The sequence below is a fragment of the Leptonotus elevatus genome, chromosome 18 (genome assembly GCF_054856555.1).
Source record: "Leptonotus elevatus isolate MCC_2025b chromosome 18, RoL_Lele_1.0, whole genome shotgun sequence".
NCBI classification, from domain to species: domain Eukaryota; kingdom Metazoa; phylum Chordata; class Actinopteri; order Syngnathiformes; family Syngnathidae; genus Leptonotus; species Leptonotus elevatus.
Window position 1 is genome coordinate 6,093,356 of NC_141256.1, and position 17,731 is coordinate 6,111,086.

Genomic DNA, 17,731 nt, shown 5'->3' on the forward strand with positions numbered 1-17,731 from the left:
CCTAATTACAATCCGTGTCTCTGCGCAGGGAATACAGATGGAAATGACAAGATATCCTTTTTTTGTCGTAAGTCTTGTCGTGTCAGTTGGTTCTTTCCAAGATGGGCGTGGTTTGGGCGTGACACCTGATATCTGGAGTCGGCCAGTCCTTCTCACGTTACGGCCTCCGCAGTGCGCCGCTTCATTTACACTTGAAATATTTATGCTCCTAATTTAACCGCCAGAGTGCTCAGGTGTCTCTTCCTCTCTTCCGTGCTTTAAGCCACGCCCCTCCTTGAGTGGGATTGGTTAACTGCTTTCCTGGCTGAGGTTTGACGTCACTTGTTGGAAGTTTCCCTGTCGTTAAATCATGTCTGCTGAAATTCGTTTTTTTTTTGTTTTTTTTACTTCCACTTTCAAGTGTAATAAGTTGTCACACAATTCTGTTAGCTCCACAACCACAGATTTGAGTGAAATGAAACTATACTACATTGGCAAGCTGTGCTATAAATAGTGCTTATGGTTATGAGACTAGCATGTGTGGGAAGAGAGCCGCCTCCCAAATATGGTCAAGTGTGTTCAAATATAGCAAAGCCGTGTCGTTCTTTGCCGATTTCTCTAATATTGAAGACGGAAGCAAATGCCCTCCTGACTTCACCAGCTTTGTCTTACCAACATGGAGTCAATAACAAAGGCTTTATTCCAACTCCCACCGGCCTGACATCCCAGTTACAGCATGCTCCTGTTGCCTAGCAACCATCCAGTTTTTGCAGGGTGAAGGAGTCATAGTTGTGTGCGTGTGTTGCTGCCTTGCAAATGGCCCCGCCCCCAACGACAGTGCACGTGCAGATGCTTACAATCGTTTATTATTGACACATCAGTCTCATTAGCGGACAAAAATACAGATTACTTTGTTTATTTTGCAACCAAGCATAAAAATAAATGACTGAAAAAAAGAATGACAAAAGACATAATAAAGTTTATGGTTTTTATTTGAAAAAAAAAACAAACAAAACAAAAACTATAGCATGTACAACTTGGAATGAATGTAAACTGAACTCAGATAAGAGCGGCGGCGCGCGCCTCGACGGCGTGCACGCCGCTCGCCCGTCCGAGTCGAGAAACAGAAGAAAAAAAAAAGTGAAGGCCAGTGATTCTCTCTTGCAAGAAACAGGACATACACTCCATCTCAGCAAAGAATGAAAAAAAGAACGAAAGAAAAAGCTCACCATAAGACTCTTGAAGTCCCCCCCTCCTCCTTGTAAAGGGCAGGACACATAACTACTAAGATGGTCACCCATATAACCAAAAACAAAAAACATGCCAAAATGTTTTTGTATTTTTTTTTTACACTTTTTTTTTGCAATTTAAACTAGCATACAATTAAGTCCCATTCCCCTTTGATGCTTAATGAGTTAGAACATGGAATATTCTCTCATCTTAACATTACAGGGTTCCTCTCAAAATACAAAAAAACTGTACCAAACCATCAAGAGGACAGCGTATAGTGGAATCAGCACGCTCTGGTAGCCCGGAGGAGGGTTGGGGCGGGGGATCCGGGTAGGGAGGGGGGGGGGGGTGTTTATTTGTATTTGCTCCGGTCTCAAGCTTGCATGCACAAAGAACAGAAAAAAAAAAGAGAGATATAGAGGTAATGACCAGCCCGGACATTTACCACGAGCAAATGGAACTGGACACCAACTTCTTTGCTTTAGTCTGAAAGCACTCATAGTTGTTACAGGGTGGATGTTATTATTTGTTCAGTACTGATGCTAAATTGATTTCCAGGGGGAGGAGGGAAGGGAGGGGAAGGATCACTAACCATCTTTTTCATGCAGATATTTTTGTCCTTTTTTTTTTTTTTTTTTCCTGTGTGGACAGAAGGATATTGTATTTCAACATTCAATTATTTTCTATACAGAAACAGTATGAATAAATGAACTTTTTTTCTCTCCAAGAGGTAAGTAAAACATTTGGATTTTTTTCCCATTTTTTTTTTCTTCTAAGAGGGGACAGAATGGGGTGGGCAACCTTCTTCACTTTGCGGTCATCATCTGTACAAACTCTGCAGAAAGAAGAAAAGAAAAAGAAAAAATCAGCTTTTCAAGAGGTAGGTTCGCTTTAAAACACATTCGAGTTCAGCGTCCCTGCTCATCCATATTAAATGCTAGCAGGCAACGCATGGATGAAGGAAGCTTTGGAGATTGTGAAAAAGTAGGGCAATTCACTTAATGGATGGAATAAACAACACGATGAGTGCAGTGTCTCGTGAGTGACAGTGGAGGGAGAGAGCGCTCGTTTTATGCCTCCCGTTCAATAATCATGAGTGACATATTGTCAAGTGCGCCAAGCTTGTGTTGCCCCTCCCACTTTCAAGAAAAATAGACCACATTGACAATCTCAATGATGTGTAGGTCTCGAGTTAAGACGTTTTGTGATTACCAACGGCTGTTTCTCATTTGATTATACATTTGACGTCTTTTGAAAACAGATATTTTTGGGGATAAGAACTTTAACACGAACACAGTAAAAGGGACCCAAAAATACAATATTTGATTCATTATATATTTTAGGGCTGGGTTTAAAAAAGAAAAGAAAATAATAATTAATATTAAAGTGGTTTTCCTTTTCAAGCTCAATATTGAGTCATAAAACCATGGATCGATTATTTAAATATTCCCCCCCATAGATTCTTAAGAAAATTATGGACTTTTTTTGTATCTTACTGTTTCCTTGAAATTTACTGTTCACGTGGATTTAAAAGTATTTTCTTACATTTATGGAAGACCTGACTTATTGCACTTTAAGACAATTCAATATCTTTTTAGTTTATATTTACAATTATTGAATTCGATTTATGAAACTATTTTCACCTCATTCCTTGCTGATGTCACTGTTTGTGTAACACTTAAGTGATTATAACATGTGTTATTTTCATTAACAAACTCAATCATTTGACCAGTTACTACCGCCGCAAAATTGTATTTATTATTACAATTTCATATTTGAGGAGTTTTTGAAGGATTGGTGTTCCATAATTAATCGATATCAGATTGAACTGAAGTGAATTCAATGGGGAAAATCATAATCAAATTGATAGCCAGCCCTAATATATTTTTATTTGACAACTTTATTCCGCTAAATATCAAAATCTGCCTAAAAACAAACAAAACCATAATCGGTCGGGTCAGTTAGTGACTGTGACTAGTATGTTTCTTTCTAATTGGGTTTACCTTCGTAGTTGACCTGCCCGTCTCCGTCGATGTCTGCTTCTCTGATCATCTCGTCCACCTCCTCGTCCGTTAGCTTCTCGCCCAAGTTCGTCATGACGTGACGAAGCTCTGCGGCGCTGATGTAGCCGTTTCCATCCTGAGAACCAAAATGGAGTCCTCATTTGACGAAAAGTGACAATGAAAGAAACTATGGAGTCGGTCCTCTCAATTATTCTTTCATTGAATGTACACTGACAGTATTTACCTTATCAAATACCCGGAAAGCCTCACGGATCTCCTCCTCGCTGTCTGTGTCCTTCATTTTCCTTGCCATCATGGTCAAAAACTCGGGGAAGTCAATGGTTCCATTACCTGGAATGATCAATGAGTCGCCATTTAATCCAAATGGCAATTACATAAAAGCAAACTTCGCTAAGTCGATGACATGACCCAACATTAAGCTGATGAAAAATGAACGCATTCATTTCCATATTCCTGAATTATCACGCGCGGTGATAAGAAAGCCTCAAAATTATTGTCGTGCACATCTTTGTTACGATGACAAATATAAATGACGGCAGGCTGAGGTGGAGGTGTGTGCGTGTGTCGAGAGGCATTGTGTGTGTCTTCCTTAGGGAAGCCCTGCGAAGATGCTGCATTTGTTACACAAGCGCAGCAGGATTCCATGAGGGGGGTGGGGGTTAGTTGGGGGACACCCATAGCCACTCATCTATAATGTACAGCTGGAAGCCCGTATAAATCAAAGGCTCGTGTCTCCTGGTCGGAAAACCCTGCTGGGGAGATGTGGAAGAAGGACAAAACAGAGGACGTGGAAATGTCTTCCACCGAAGGGTTTCCGTCCCACTCGCTACAGACCACCAATGGGTCAGATCATTTACAAATTCACAATGTCAATTTACAAGTACATTGATCTAAAAACGTCAAACGTACGACCATTTTAAGCCACTGGGAATTGAAGCCCTTTCATATCACTTCCGGATCTGACTCAATATTCAGCTGGGGTCGGCTCCGGGTCCTCGCGACTGTCAATGTGATGAGCAGTATAGCAAATGGATGGATTTGCTAACTTAACAAATATCAACAAATACACGGGCACCGCAGTTGGAATATACAAGGCCTCAAATCACAGGTGTCAAACTTAATGCCCGGGGGCCAGATCTGGCCCACAACATCACTTTATGTGGCCCGCAAAAGCAAATCTAGCTTTTCAACTTCCATGAAAAATATGTACCAAAATTTCAAATTGGCTAAAAATAGTAACTTGAAAAATACCTTCAGTTCTTATTTCAAATCCATTGATCTGTTATGTACTGTAAATCTCTGGCGGAATACTTGGTCACTTATCACATGTGGACTGACTAATACAAACCCAATTCCCAAAAAGTTGGGACACTATACAAATTGTGAATAAAAACTGAATGTAATTATGTGGAAGTGCCAAATTTCAATATTTTGTTCAAAATAGAACATAGATGACAGGGCAAAAGTAAAAAAAAGGAAAAAAAAGTTGATTGTGAATTTTATGGTGCCAACAAATCTCAAAAAAGTTGGGACAGGTAGCAAGAGGCTGGAAAAGTCAATTGCGCTTATAAAAAAAAACAGCTGGATGACCAGTTACCACTAATGAGGTCCATTGGCAACTTGATTGGAGTATAAAAAGAGCTTCTCGGAGTGGCCGTGTCTCTCAGAAGCGAAGATGGGCAGAGAATTACCAATTCCTCCAATGTTGCGCAGAAAGATAGTGGAGAAATATCAGAAAGGTGTTTACCAGGGAAAAATTGCAAAAAGGTCATCTACAGTGCATAACATCATCCAAAGATGCAGAGAATCTGGAACAATCTCTGTGTGTAAGGGTCATACTGGATGCCCATGATCTTCATGCCCTTGAACGTCACTGCACCGCAAACAGGAATGCTTACTGTAAGGGAAATCACAGAAAGGGCTCAGCAATACTTCCAGAAAACATTGAGGGTGAACACAACCCACCGTGCCAGCAGGCGTTTCTCTGGGCCAGGGCTCATTTAAAATGGAGTGTGGCAAAGTGGAAACCTGTTTTGTGGTCCGACCAATCACGATTGGAAGTTCTTTGTGGAAAACTGGGGCGCTATATCATACTGACTGAAGAGGACAAGGACAACCCAAGTTGTTATCAGCACTTAGTTTATAAGCCTGCATCTGTGATGGTATACGGTTGCATGAGTGCGTGCGGCATGGGCAGCTTCCACATCTGGAAAGGCATCGTCAATGCAGAAAGTATATTCAGATTGGAGAACAACATATGCTCCCATCCAGGCATCATCACTTTCAGAGAAGATCTTGCATTTCTCAACACGATAATGCCAGGACCACATCCAGCACCAATTACAACATCATGGCTGCGTAGGAAAAGGATTCGGGTATTGAAACGGCCAGCCTGGAGTCCACTTCTTTCACTTCTAGAGCACATTTGGAGCATCATAAAGGGGAAGAAGCTACAAAGAAAGCCCAAGACAGTTGAACAGTTAAAGAGACGCGTGTTAGACAAGAATGGGACAGCGTTCCTATTTGTAAACTTGAGAAACTTGTTTCCTCGATCCCCAGACGTGTGCAGAGTGTTGTAAGAAGAAGAGGGGATGCCTCACAGTGGTGAAAATGGCTTTGTCCCAACTTTTTGGAGATTTGTTGACACCATGGAATTTAAAATCAATATTGTTTTCCCTTAAAATGATGCATTTTCTCAGTTTAAACTTTTGACCTGTTCTCTATGTTCTATTCTGAACAAAATATGAACATTTGGCACTTCCACATAATTGCATTCAGTTTTTATTTACAATTTTTTGGGAATTGGGTTTGTAGTATAGATTTAAAAAATGTGCCAAATTGTGACCGAGGAGATTCCAGCCTGAAGCCTGCGATATGGAATAGTTACAGTACGTGACTAAACATTTATATTGTTTCACTGTCATGAAGGCCTTGAGAGGGAAACTACAATGTAACCCGCAACAAAAATGAGTTTGACACCCCTGCCTTATACATGCCGCCTAACGGGTAAGCTCAGCTGGGACAAACAGTGTTTTTGTGCTCCTTATCTACTTACTTACCAATGAGGGCAAGGCTTGATAAATAACTAACTAACTGGTAGGGCTGCTCGATTATGAAAAAAATAATATATTAACTCATTCACTCGCAGCCATACATACTACTGAAGCAACCCTCTTCGCTCCCGGCTATTTTACTGGGTTTTGACTGATTTGGAAGGCCCACAGAATATTGTGCTTTATTGCTTTATAAACATGGAAGATACTAAAAGATTAGAGTCTCTTCTTTCATCAGGGAAAAAAAGTATATTTGTATCTGTTTCCGTTTTGCAGCAATTAGCATTAGAATATAGCTAAATTTGGTCATTATTCACAAATCAGTTTAAACAATGGGGAAAAGAGCTTGTTGCAACATGGCCCTGGTTGATCTCTTATACTCTGCTGCCACCTGCTGGCCGTTTTCGTAATAACTACCATTGCTTTTCTGAATGCTCGAGCATACCTCCCCCCCAAAAGGCTTTTTTTGGACCAAACAAAATTTCTAGCATATTTTATTATGTTTTTTTTTTAAGCGCAAATGTTCAGTATAGTACTTAGTGATCTGTTTTGTTGTTAACTTGCACTCCTTATTAAAAAATAAATAAAATTAAGCATTATTGGGGAACAAAATTAAAAACTGGCAAACTAACTCAATTTAAAAAAACAACAAAATGAAACTAACAATGATGAAAAATCCAACACTATTACAACCAATGTGTTGATCCGTTTTCATTACGGATGCTGTGCTGGTGGCGCACAATCAATATTCCCGATGTTGCAGTGGAGACGAGTTTACCAGGGGATCAGAAACCTGACAGGGAAAGGAGCTATGAGGTTCAACTCTGTCAAAAAGTTGTTTTTCGCATGTTTGAACTAAACGCAGGGGTGTCCTATGATTAAAAAGTCAATCAAAAAAGGTCTGGTGGAATTACAGTTAAAGGTCGAGGACACTCAGGGCAAAGCACCCAGAGGGATTAGCCCTCGGGTGGGACAGACGGGCAAGGGGATTGTACAGATTAGACAATGACCGACAACGCCTTGAGATAAAGACAGCCACGGATGGAAATCGAGACGCGTGTGTGGATAGCGGGAACAAAAAGGGATGCGGTAATGTGATAGGGCAGATGGTGATCTCGTGGCCCGGGGTAACAATCTACGGACCTGTTATCTAACGCGCAAGCGAGTCGGCAGCATCGAGAGAACTCGCTCCGCTCCGAGGGGATGAGGAAGGAACCGTGAGCGCAGAATCGAGGCGGCCCTCGAGCCATCGCGCCCCAAAAGCGCCGCAGCGGACGAGATGGACGCAAGGAAGGATGCGAAGACTGCCAGGAAGAGCGACGGATGATGGTGGGAGGGAAGCAAAGGAGAGATGAGCGTTGAGGGAGGGAGGGAGGGAGTGGGCGTTGGGAGATGAGGGAGATGCGGCGAGGAAGAGTGAGGCGAGTGGGAGATGGTGTGATTGCACATAAGAGGAGCGCTGACGCAAACCAGAGAAGGCCGAGCTAAGATGTGTGCTCCTTGTTTTTGCTTCTGCGTCGCAAATCTTTCACGGAGTCATGAGGAGTTCTACCTTTCAAGACAACCATCAAAGAACACAAATTTTAAAAGTCAGCTAGCTCTTTAACGTTTAAGTCCGGCGTCTCTGCTGCTTGTTTGGTAAATAAAGGTGATTTTCAATCTCACGGCTGCTGATGTGGGTACTGGGTGTGCAAAAGCGAAGAGAGGCCTTATGTAACCACTTTTATTTTCCATTACTAGCTTCATTGCTGTCTGACCTAGATTGCATCAGCCAAGGGAGGCAGAGGCAGAACGAGGGGATGTTGCCGTTGATGTGCAGACGCGTGCGTGTGCGCGGAAATGCTTGCTCGCAAAAGAGTGGGGGGTGGGCGCCGAGGATGCCGCGGTAGCTGGGGCGGCCAACCTGTGGCACGATTGATTTCCCCCTCATCGATGTGGTCCCATTTACAAAATCCTATAAGCTGACGGAGCACGCCTGGGGTCAATGTGTTCTCACGAGGTATCGGTCAAAAACTCGTGCGAAAAGTACAGCGCTGTTATCACGTACGCTACTGTGTTTTTCAGCAACTTAAGCTGTGTGAGTAATAAATGGTGCGACCTTGTTTAAAAAGAAAGAAAGAAAGAAAGACAAAAAGCAAAAGAAAGAAAGAGAAAGAAAGAAAACAAGAAAGAAAAAGGAAAGAAAGTAAAATGGAACCCAGGGGCAGCACATACAATGAAAACAGCAGGGGCCCCAAAATAGACCCCTGTGGAACACCATTTGAGCAACCAAGGCAAACACAAAAAGTACTTTCAGCCAAAGAGAATCTAAACCACTAATGCCCACCAGGTGCCGTAAACGAGCCAAGAGAATACTGTCGGGTCCACTGTATTGAATGCTGCAGTCAAATCCAACAACAACAAAAAAAACAAAAAAAAAACACCGTCTCCAGCATTTTTTTGCCAGGAGGATATCATTAACTCATTTGCTCCCAAACACATATAAATTTGTTTATGTTAAACATTGCCGTGGTCCCAAAAACATATTTATACGTTTTGTGTTTGTTAGTTTTTTAAATGCTAAAGCATATAGAAGGCTTTGATGCAGCCTCTGACTTGAAGAGGTCGCTTAATTAAATGGTAGTTATTACAAAAAAACGTCCAGCAGGTGGCAGCAGAGGATATGAGATCAACCAGTTTCAAAAAAAGCTATTTTCCCGAGTGTCACAGATTTGTGAATATTGATGCAACTTAGCTATATTCTAATGCTACTTGCTGCAAAAAGGAAACTGATACACTTTTTTTCCTGATGAAAGAAGAGACTAATTTTTTTCTTTTGGAAAGGGTCCATGTTTTTATAGCAATAGAACCCAATATTCTGTGGACCTTGCAAAATCAGTCAAAATCCAGGAAAACAGCTGGGAGCGAAGGGGGTTGCTTCAGTGAAAATGGCTGCGAGTGAATGAGTTAAAAATAGAGGGATGACTCTTAAATGAAAATTAAAATGAGTTGAGAGTAGGGCTGGGCAATAAATCGAATTAATCGATAATTAATAATTTGCTAAATCGTGAAATCAAATTTTGTCCTGTGGATTATTAAAAGCTAATGTTCTTATATGTTCTGTTACATCCAGATGTTATTGTGAGTTGTAATTATGCTAACTATGAATGTTAAGTTTATGTTAAAACTGATTTACAATCAGTATACATTATTGTTGTCTGAACATTTTGTATAGGAACTATTTTTGAATAAATGACACCTTTAAATAAACGTTTGTTGGGTTTATTAGATTTAAATCGATTCTAATTGTAATCATCCTGAATGGGGGGGGTTGAGATGTTATTTTTTGGCCATATCGCCCAGCCCTAGTTGAGAATTTTAAATGCAGTCCATTGATCCGTATGAAAGGCTCCTGAAATCTCCTGACAACTGCACAACACTGACAGCTAACATCTTGCAAGCGTATCGGCCAAGCACGGCCTCGTTTTCTCTTCTTGCCTTTCAATTTGTAACAAAGGAGGACAAAAAGTTAGCGGAGGTTGAACCGTTCGACCCTGCCCTGTATGTCATTCTCGTTTATGATTCTTGCAAGGTGCAGTTTGGTCGCCTCTTTTTATGTGCTTTATGCGCTCCACTGCTGCACCTTAATGACTTTCAACACAGTCAGCAAATGATGGTGCTGGAGCACAATGTGACCAAACTACAGACAGACGGACGTGATGTCAGCAAAGTCAAGCTGGTCGCACAATTGGGAGAAAAAGGGAGGGAGGTGACAAACAAATGCATTACTAAATTGTCTAAGCATTCTTCTGGACCAATCTGTCGGAAGCTTTGTTGTACTTGCTGAAATAAGTGGATGAATCTGAGCTTCATTATACTTGCTAATTGTGAGTGAAACTAACCACCTTGGTGACTCTTCAAGACTCAAGTGGGTACTCGTCACACCCCCACAGGAAAATGGCGGATGCTCAAAACGTATGTCAATCATTTGACGACAGGCATGAGAGGGCGTACTGACCGTCAGCGTCCACCTCATTGATCATGTCCTGCAGCTCGGCCTCTGTGGGGTTCTGTCCCAGCGACCTCATGACGGTGCCAAGTTCTTTGGTGGTGATGGTGCCGTCGCCATCCTTGTCGAATAAGGAGAAGGCCTCCTTGAACTCTGGCAGAGGTACGATAGCAATGCATTAGACACCCGACGATTATATGGATTTGGTGAGAAATAGCTAACAAGAGACCTTTGTGCATAAATAGACGATTTTTAAACAAAAGATTATGAAGGTTAAATTGACAGTCTTCTTAAATCGTTGGCGATTCAGAAAATATGAACCACAGAGTATTGAGGATTAACCTTGGAGCTTTCGCAAAAGCTAATTAGCTACAGAGTGGGATTTAAGGAGAAAAAATGATGCCGCATCGGTATTCAGAATCCAAGACGACATCATTTGTTGGGAAGGAAACCAATTGTAGACCTAAAAAATTTTTTTTCATTGTGTTCAGTTCTGACATTGGGAGTTCGGAACCAGTTCTCCATGTGCTTCAAGACTTCTTTCCAGATAATCGGCATTTTGACAAATATCGGCATCTGCCTTTTTACGAATCTGAAGGCCGATAAAGCTGGTATCTCACTGAGTGGTGAATGCTTGCGAACGTAGCAAATTTAGGGTTTTCTTCAGGATTTGTAAGAAGTTTACAGTTTTTACTTGTCGTGAACACATTTCGAACATAATCAGACAATTTTTACTGCGAAGACCTTTTGAAACCTTTTACGAGCCTTGCCGAAAACCCCAAATTAGCTACATTCACATGCGTGACACTAGGAACTCCCTACACGTTTTATTTTTAAAAATGGAAAAATAAAAATAGGAAATTATGTTGAAATTTCGGAAAACTTTATTTACAGTAGAACAATTCAGGGAACTATTTGCTTGCTTAGTTTTTAATGAGCTTAGCACATGCTGATGATCCTGGAAGCTCCCTGCAATTTTTGTTTTTAAATTAAAATAAAAAAATATATTTTTTTAAACAAATATGTCAATTCTTCATGTTTAAAATGATACGATTTTTTTTTTTTTTTATGCTGACACTACCGGTATTTTCTCTTTTACTGCAAATGAATATCGGCTTGAAATATTGGCTTCCTTGGCTACTAATAATCGTATCGGCCTTGAAAAAAACATATCGGTCTATCTACTCTACTCCAATCTCTTTCAATTTGAAACTTTAAATTGACCATGAATGTGAATGGTTGTCCCTGCCAATTGATCCATGACTCCAATGAAGACAATCGGTATTGAAGATAGACGTGGCTTCATGGTTTTCACTCCAGTTAATACTTCCTCTCCCAAATCCTATTCATTTTTGCAAAGCTAACCCCTTTCCATGGGAGAGCAAAGTCCTTCATTATTCCTTTTTTATTGTATGCCGTGATAACACAACCCGGTTACGCAACAGCTGCGAGAGAAAAGCTTCATTGACTAAATTGCTCTGGCGCCGTTCATACCTGCAATCTGCTCCTCTGTTAGTTGGTCGGCCTGCGGACGGAGAAAGACAAGGGGGGAGGGGGGAGCGGGGGCGGCAAACAAACAAGTTACTCAGCACGCACAATTTCCAAAATCCCAGATGTACTAGTCATCACATTCCGCATCATCCGTCCCCACCCACCGCCACACGGTTCAACACTGGGGACTGTGTTCAGGGCCCTGTTGGCCCGAAATAGCTCGCACCCATGGGGGATGCCAACATTTACCAATGACAATACTCCAAATGAACAAGCTCCCATTGTAACTTATGTTCTTTTGCATTTTGTTCTTGTCCAAATGACTTTTTTCCTCAACGCGTGATCATCTGGCTGTGCTAAATTGATTTGATCCTTATCACGCTTTAATGACTTTATGAGCTCATCTCATTTCCTGGTCACAGTTTGATTGCTGTGAAAGCAATCACACGTTTTGCGGCTGCAGAAAGCCACGACGTCAAGTATCTCAGGTTTGCAAAGACTGACGAGAACCACAAACTAGGCAATTTGCTCCGATTCTGTCTTGCGACCAACTGCTGCCATCTTGACAACCCATTGCAGTAGGAAACATTTGTTGTCATTGTCACATTTGCCAGCGAAAAGAGAACACGCACGTACAATTATGTCACAGATGTGCGCGCGCACACGCAATCTTCCTTGACACCAAAACTTTCCATTCCCGTGGCTCCAGTGAATTAGTCACAGTTGCCAGTTGTGCCTCCAAGCCAATTCCCACAGCAGTTTGGTGCACTTTAATGCCCGTACCTGCAAATTAGCTCCGGATACAGACGCGCATTGAGGTCAGCGTTGAATCCCAGAGATGCGGAAAAACAATCAAAGTTTGGAGCTATTTTTGTAGGTCTCGCCAGTAAATTAGCAAGACAGTTAGATGAGATTACAAATAATGCAGGGCTTTGTGAAATGCTGCAGCAGACCTGGCATGAACTGAAGAGTTTCAGATTGGGAAATTCCACAGACTTTGTCCAACTAATCATTGATTAATTGCATTCAGAAGCAATTGAGGCAAAATGTGACGCACTTGTTTGCTGGACCCAGCAGAGTCGCTGTTGTTTCAATTTGGGATAGGCCGATTATCGGCTGGGCCGATATTCAACATGTTGACGAATATCGTCATCTGCCATTTTCAAGAATCAAGAATAAATCAATTTGAAAAAGTGATGAGTTGATTTTACTAATTAGGAACTAATTAATAAAAAAAATTCAGTAACGCTGCCGACCCTGGGCATTCTATGCACCTTCTGTTTTTGTTTGAAATTAAAATGAAGATAAGTATATTTTACTTCAGAGAATAATTTTGGGAAAACTTGATTTACTGTAGAACACAATGGGAACTATTTACTTAAGTTTTTATTTACATTTTTAAGACATGCTACTGCCCCTGGGAGATCCCTGAACTTTTTGTTAGATTTTTAAGATTTTTTTTAACGCCAATATTTTACAAACCCTAAAAGTTGTTCAATAAACATATGCTTAAAAAAATTAAGTGCTAGAGTTTGAATTTGTTTCAAATTTTGATGCCAATATTTTCCCAATATCTCCAAATATCGGTTATCGGCGTCCTAATAATCAATATCGGTATCAGCCCTGAAAAAAAAATATTGTTCTATGTTTAATTTCAATCTCAACTCGTTTTTCCTCCAGGCAGCATTATTTTGCTCACCGTGACATGTAAACATAAATTCAGAACTTTTCAATTATTATTTTGCTTAATTACAGCTAAATTACATGCCCAAAGTTTACCTTTAGAACTCTAGCCATTTACAGCAGTTGTACTAAAGTAATATTGGTCTGATTCTTTATTATGCATTTGTCTACAAACATTATTGTGTATGCTTAAATATATATCATGAAATTTGCACCACACAATGCATTCTTCTAACAATATATTTAGTTGGGACCCGGCCGGCCCCCAAATAGCCAAAATCTGCGTTATATATTGTTTTAAAGTAATCAGCCAATCAATCTGTAACAGGAGTAATCGTATTTCTGCCAAAAATCGGCATCGGCCTAAAAACATCCAGACCAGTCGGGTCCTAATTATCACTACTAGTATGTCTAAAATTACATTTACGTAATTGGATTGTCTATTTTATGTTCCATTATCTTAGAGTGACATCTATGCTATATCTTTTGTTTTCTGTCCATGATGTCACCCGTGAGCTCCGAGCAGGAAAAATCCAATATTTTCAAACTTTTGAGGTGTTTGACCTGAGAATCTTAATAGCTAACCAGTGTTTGAAACCATAGTAATGACAGTGCTAAATATGACTAAAACAAGTGGTGACATAACAACAAGAAAAAGACATTCTTTTCTCGCAGAAGTCAGACAACGGCGATATTCAGTTCAAATTGGACACGCTCTGAATGACACACCACGAGTTGACCTTTTAACTCAGCTATGCGAAAAACAAAATGCCTCCCCTCATGATTTGAGTAGCAAACGGCGAGCGGATGAATCGATGGAGCCAGTCAGGGATTGCGAATCACCTCGGCAGCACACATAAGATTAGCGGATATGATTCAATAACCTCTTTGGCAAGCAAACAACATTGCTTCCCTTTCCACTTCCTTCCTGCTTCTACTCTGTGTTACAAAAAGGAAATGTCAAGAGGCAAAAACACACTGGCTCATTTTTTTAGCAACTAATTGCGTACTCGGTATTAACTTGCGTGAATTATGTATGACATGGTGACAAACACGCAGAGGAAAGATTTACTGCATGTGCCCAGTCTGAACAATAACACGAGGTGTCAAAATTCATCGAGCATCGACAAGTAATCGATAATCAACTTAATCAAAACAACTATTTCAGCTAGTCATAAAAGTACTTGTGATCGTTTGTGTTGAACAAACATGAGACATTTGGAAACATCTGCTGTTACTTTGGAAAACAATGACCGAAACAGTAACTGAATGGGTTTTGGAACGGTTGGTGTGGGGACCACAACATCAATTCCTCTTGTGTGATGTGGTTTACTTGCTGTGTTGTTCTTTCATCACTAAACAACGCAAAAACACAATAATCGGTTAAAAATAGGGTTGCAACGAATGAGGATTTAGTTTTTTGATGAATTGGGTATACAACTAAATCCATTAAAAAAGGACTCAACAGTGCACTAACATAAATTAACGATGCAAATTTTTATTGTTTCAATTTAGTTCAAAACAAAGATCGTCAGTCCGTTTTCATGGAGGACTACTGAAATCGGAGAACATTTAGTGTTGAGGAGTTGAAATTCAGAACATTTGGACACACATTTAAATTGAAAAGATACCTAAACAATATATGGATTACAAAATAGAGGAGGGATTTGATAATCGATTAGTTGTTGATTAATCATTGTACCTCTCGTTAATAAACAGTAACGGAGGGGATATGTAATACACTTTTGCAAAATCTAATTTTATTTGATTATTCGATGGAATAATCGATTCTAAAACTATTTGATAGTAACAGCCCTATAACAGCTGACTTAATGCCAACTTGTGGTCCCTTCTGCCATATTGCACTGAGACGTCATGTCACAATTAAGATTTTCCTACATTGCAAAACGTTGCCTGGTAATTGGTGCCCTTATTGTGGTGGACTTCAGTCTCACGACTGACCGCGTTTTACGAAGTATTTCCACCCTCCCACTGTATCCCGCGTCCCCTCGTTGTCATGATGCATCGCTGCTTTTGCTGCGTCTCCCCGAGTGGACAGGGTGTGGGGTTTGGTGAGTCACTGCTATGATCTCCTCCCTTGGATCTGGTCCAAGCTGTCGGGTCTTCAAAAGTGCTGCAGCCACCAGGCCCATCGCTGGCCCATCCCCTCCTTTTCTCATTTTGCCTCCGCTCACAGCATGACCTCCTCTTGTGGTTATTTCCGCCTCTTTCTCCTGCTCGGAGGAAACCTCCTCCCTGTGTTTCACAATCCGCCGACAGATTGCCGTTTGTGCGCTTGGTGGCTTTGCTTTTGCTGGCTGGCATGAGTGGGTCAGCCACACCCACAGCCAGCCTCGCAGCATTGCAGTCCAAAGAGGACTGCAGCAGGGCTAGAGGTAGTTCACTGGGCCAGCCAGGGGAGCCACTCATGTTTCTCACTTGCGCTCTCATACGAGGGTTCACATGGTTAGGTCAAACAGTAGGAATGAATCTTTTAACAACGTGTCACTGATGTCCATTCATTATCCACCAACTGAAAGGTGCAAAAGCAGCTGTCACACTGGCAGATGGGCGTGACACACATACACACACGCCATTCATTCTTGACAGTCAGCGTGACCCGCACACACGCTCTTTGTAAGGAAGCGACGGCATGCTCGACAAAAGACAGTGAGGCCTTATGGGCCCAGTCGAGAGGGGAGGAGGAGTATGGGGTGTAAACAACACCAGTTTCCCTACACCCCGCGGACAAGGCTGGTCCACCATATGGCCCGTGGTGGCCGGGTACTCCTACGCACCACACGCCAACCAACACGGCAAGGTGTCGGCCGCCAAGTGTGTAAATTATGCATCAAGGCAGATCAGATGTCCTTAAAGTTACAAAACAAGCATCGGGAAACAAGAGCGGAGCAGAAATGAGATCGGGCCTCAGCATGGTCAATACTTGCACCGCAGTGAGGGGGGTGGGGGGGGGGGCTGTTTACACTCCAGTGGATGTACTGATGCGGACAAGAGGCTTCAACTTTTGAACAATCCACATGTCAGTTACTGTGCTGCATCACAATAACAGATTAGGAGCATATATTAATTCTTTCAGGATACAGGAACATTATAAAACTTTTTTTGTAAGTAACTTTTAAATCACCATCATAATACACTTTTATCTGTCTTTGCTAATAGGTTGGGAGAACCCTCCTCCATATTATTTATAGGGCGTCCATTTTGATTTTGGTTTCATAAACATGGTTCCTTGCCTTAAAAGGGCTATGCTGAAGACTTTAAGTGACATTACCATCTAAGAGTGTCCTTCCCATTAGATGTCAACTTTTTCAATTTCTTGTGGTGTTCTTTCATGCCAAAAAGTCACAAAAAAACAGAGTACCATTGCGTGATTAACGCAAAATATAAACCCATAAAACACTCCGACAGTCTGCAGTGCAGTTACACCGCTGCCATGCATATTATTTCATCCATTAATTACATGAGTGCCATCTCAAAATCATGGCCTGGCACGGCTAGGCCTCGAGGAGGGGAAAAAATAGAACCCGGAGAAAAAGATCCGTGGGCAAAGTTCCACGGATTCGAAAAGAAGGCCATCTCCCACACTTCCTGCATGTCCTAAAAGAGAATGTCAGCCGTGCGCCTCGAATAGCAGTTTCAGGTAGGCGTCTCTCCACGCCTGCGCTCCTCAGGCGGATTGGAGAACGGAGAATATTAACATAATAACTCCATCCCGTTATTCAGATCATCCATTTTGAATTTAATTCCAATTTGCTGGGAGAACCCTCCTACATATTACACATGAGGAGCAGCAAGCTTGCCTCCACCTATGCGTGTTAGAATTGCGCAGTTATAAGGAAATGCGGTTGAAATTCCATACGTTCGATACGTTCACATATATCCATGCACCTGTCATTCATGAGAAAACATTCTTGCGCGGGTTTTGCGTTAATAAGAGGCGCGTTTTGCGGGCGTTTTCCGCCTCCCGCATACAGAACATCTCACGAGTAACGGATGGCGCTAAAATACATACATTCGGCGTTTGACCCACCCACACTTGAACTATAGCAAAATTTAACCACCAGAAAATGTCAATGCGCTTTCCCCCACCGAATGAAAAGAATGAATGAGGATACATACCATGTCGGATGGATTGTGTGCTTGTCGGTGTGTGGAGGCAGACTAGGAATGTGCTCGTCCCTTAGATGGAGCTCCACTGGCGGGGGAACGCATGTATATTGCCGCCGCTAGAAGGGGGGGAATTGCTCTGTGTATCCCTCCGC

General features: G+C 41.6%; 1 protein-coding gene across 1 annotated transcript; it reads right to left on the reverse strand.

The window, feature by feature from the left end:
* Positions 1–953: 953 nt before the first annotated feature.
* On the reverse strand, positions 954–17,731 carry LOC147158381 (calmodulin-1). The gene is made up of 6 exons (XM_086060425.1): positions 17,589–17,731; positions 11,769–11,799; positions 10,284–10,427; positions 3,457–3,563; positions 3,213–3,348; positions 954–2,044 (listed from the first exon to the last, which is right to left on the reverse strand). Exons 1-6 carry the CDS (start codon positions 17,589–17,591, stop codon positions 2,016–2,018), a joined length of 450 nt encoding a protein of 149 aa, XP_085916551.1. The 5' UTR covers positions 17,592–17,731; the 3' UTR covers positions 954–2,015.

What these genes read in the sequence shown, in the direction of transcription:
- LOC147158381 (XM_086060425.1), bottom strand. An exon ending in AACAGAGGAGCAGATTGCAG is followed by an intron (nt 10,428 to 11,768) that starts GTATGAACGGCG and finishes TACCTCTGCCAG; the next exon opens with AGTTCAAGGAGGCCTTCTCC. An exon ending in CGGGCAGGTCAACTACGAAG is followed by an intron (nt 2,045 to 3,212) that starts GTAAACCCAATT and finishes TTCTTTCTGCAG; the next exon opens with AGTTTGTACAGATGATGACC.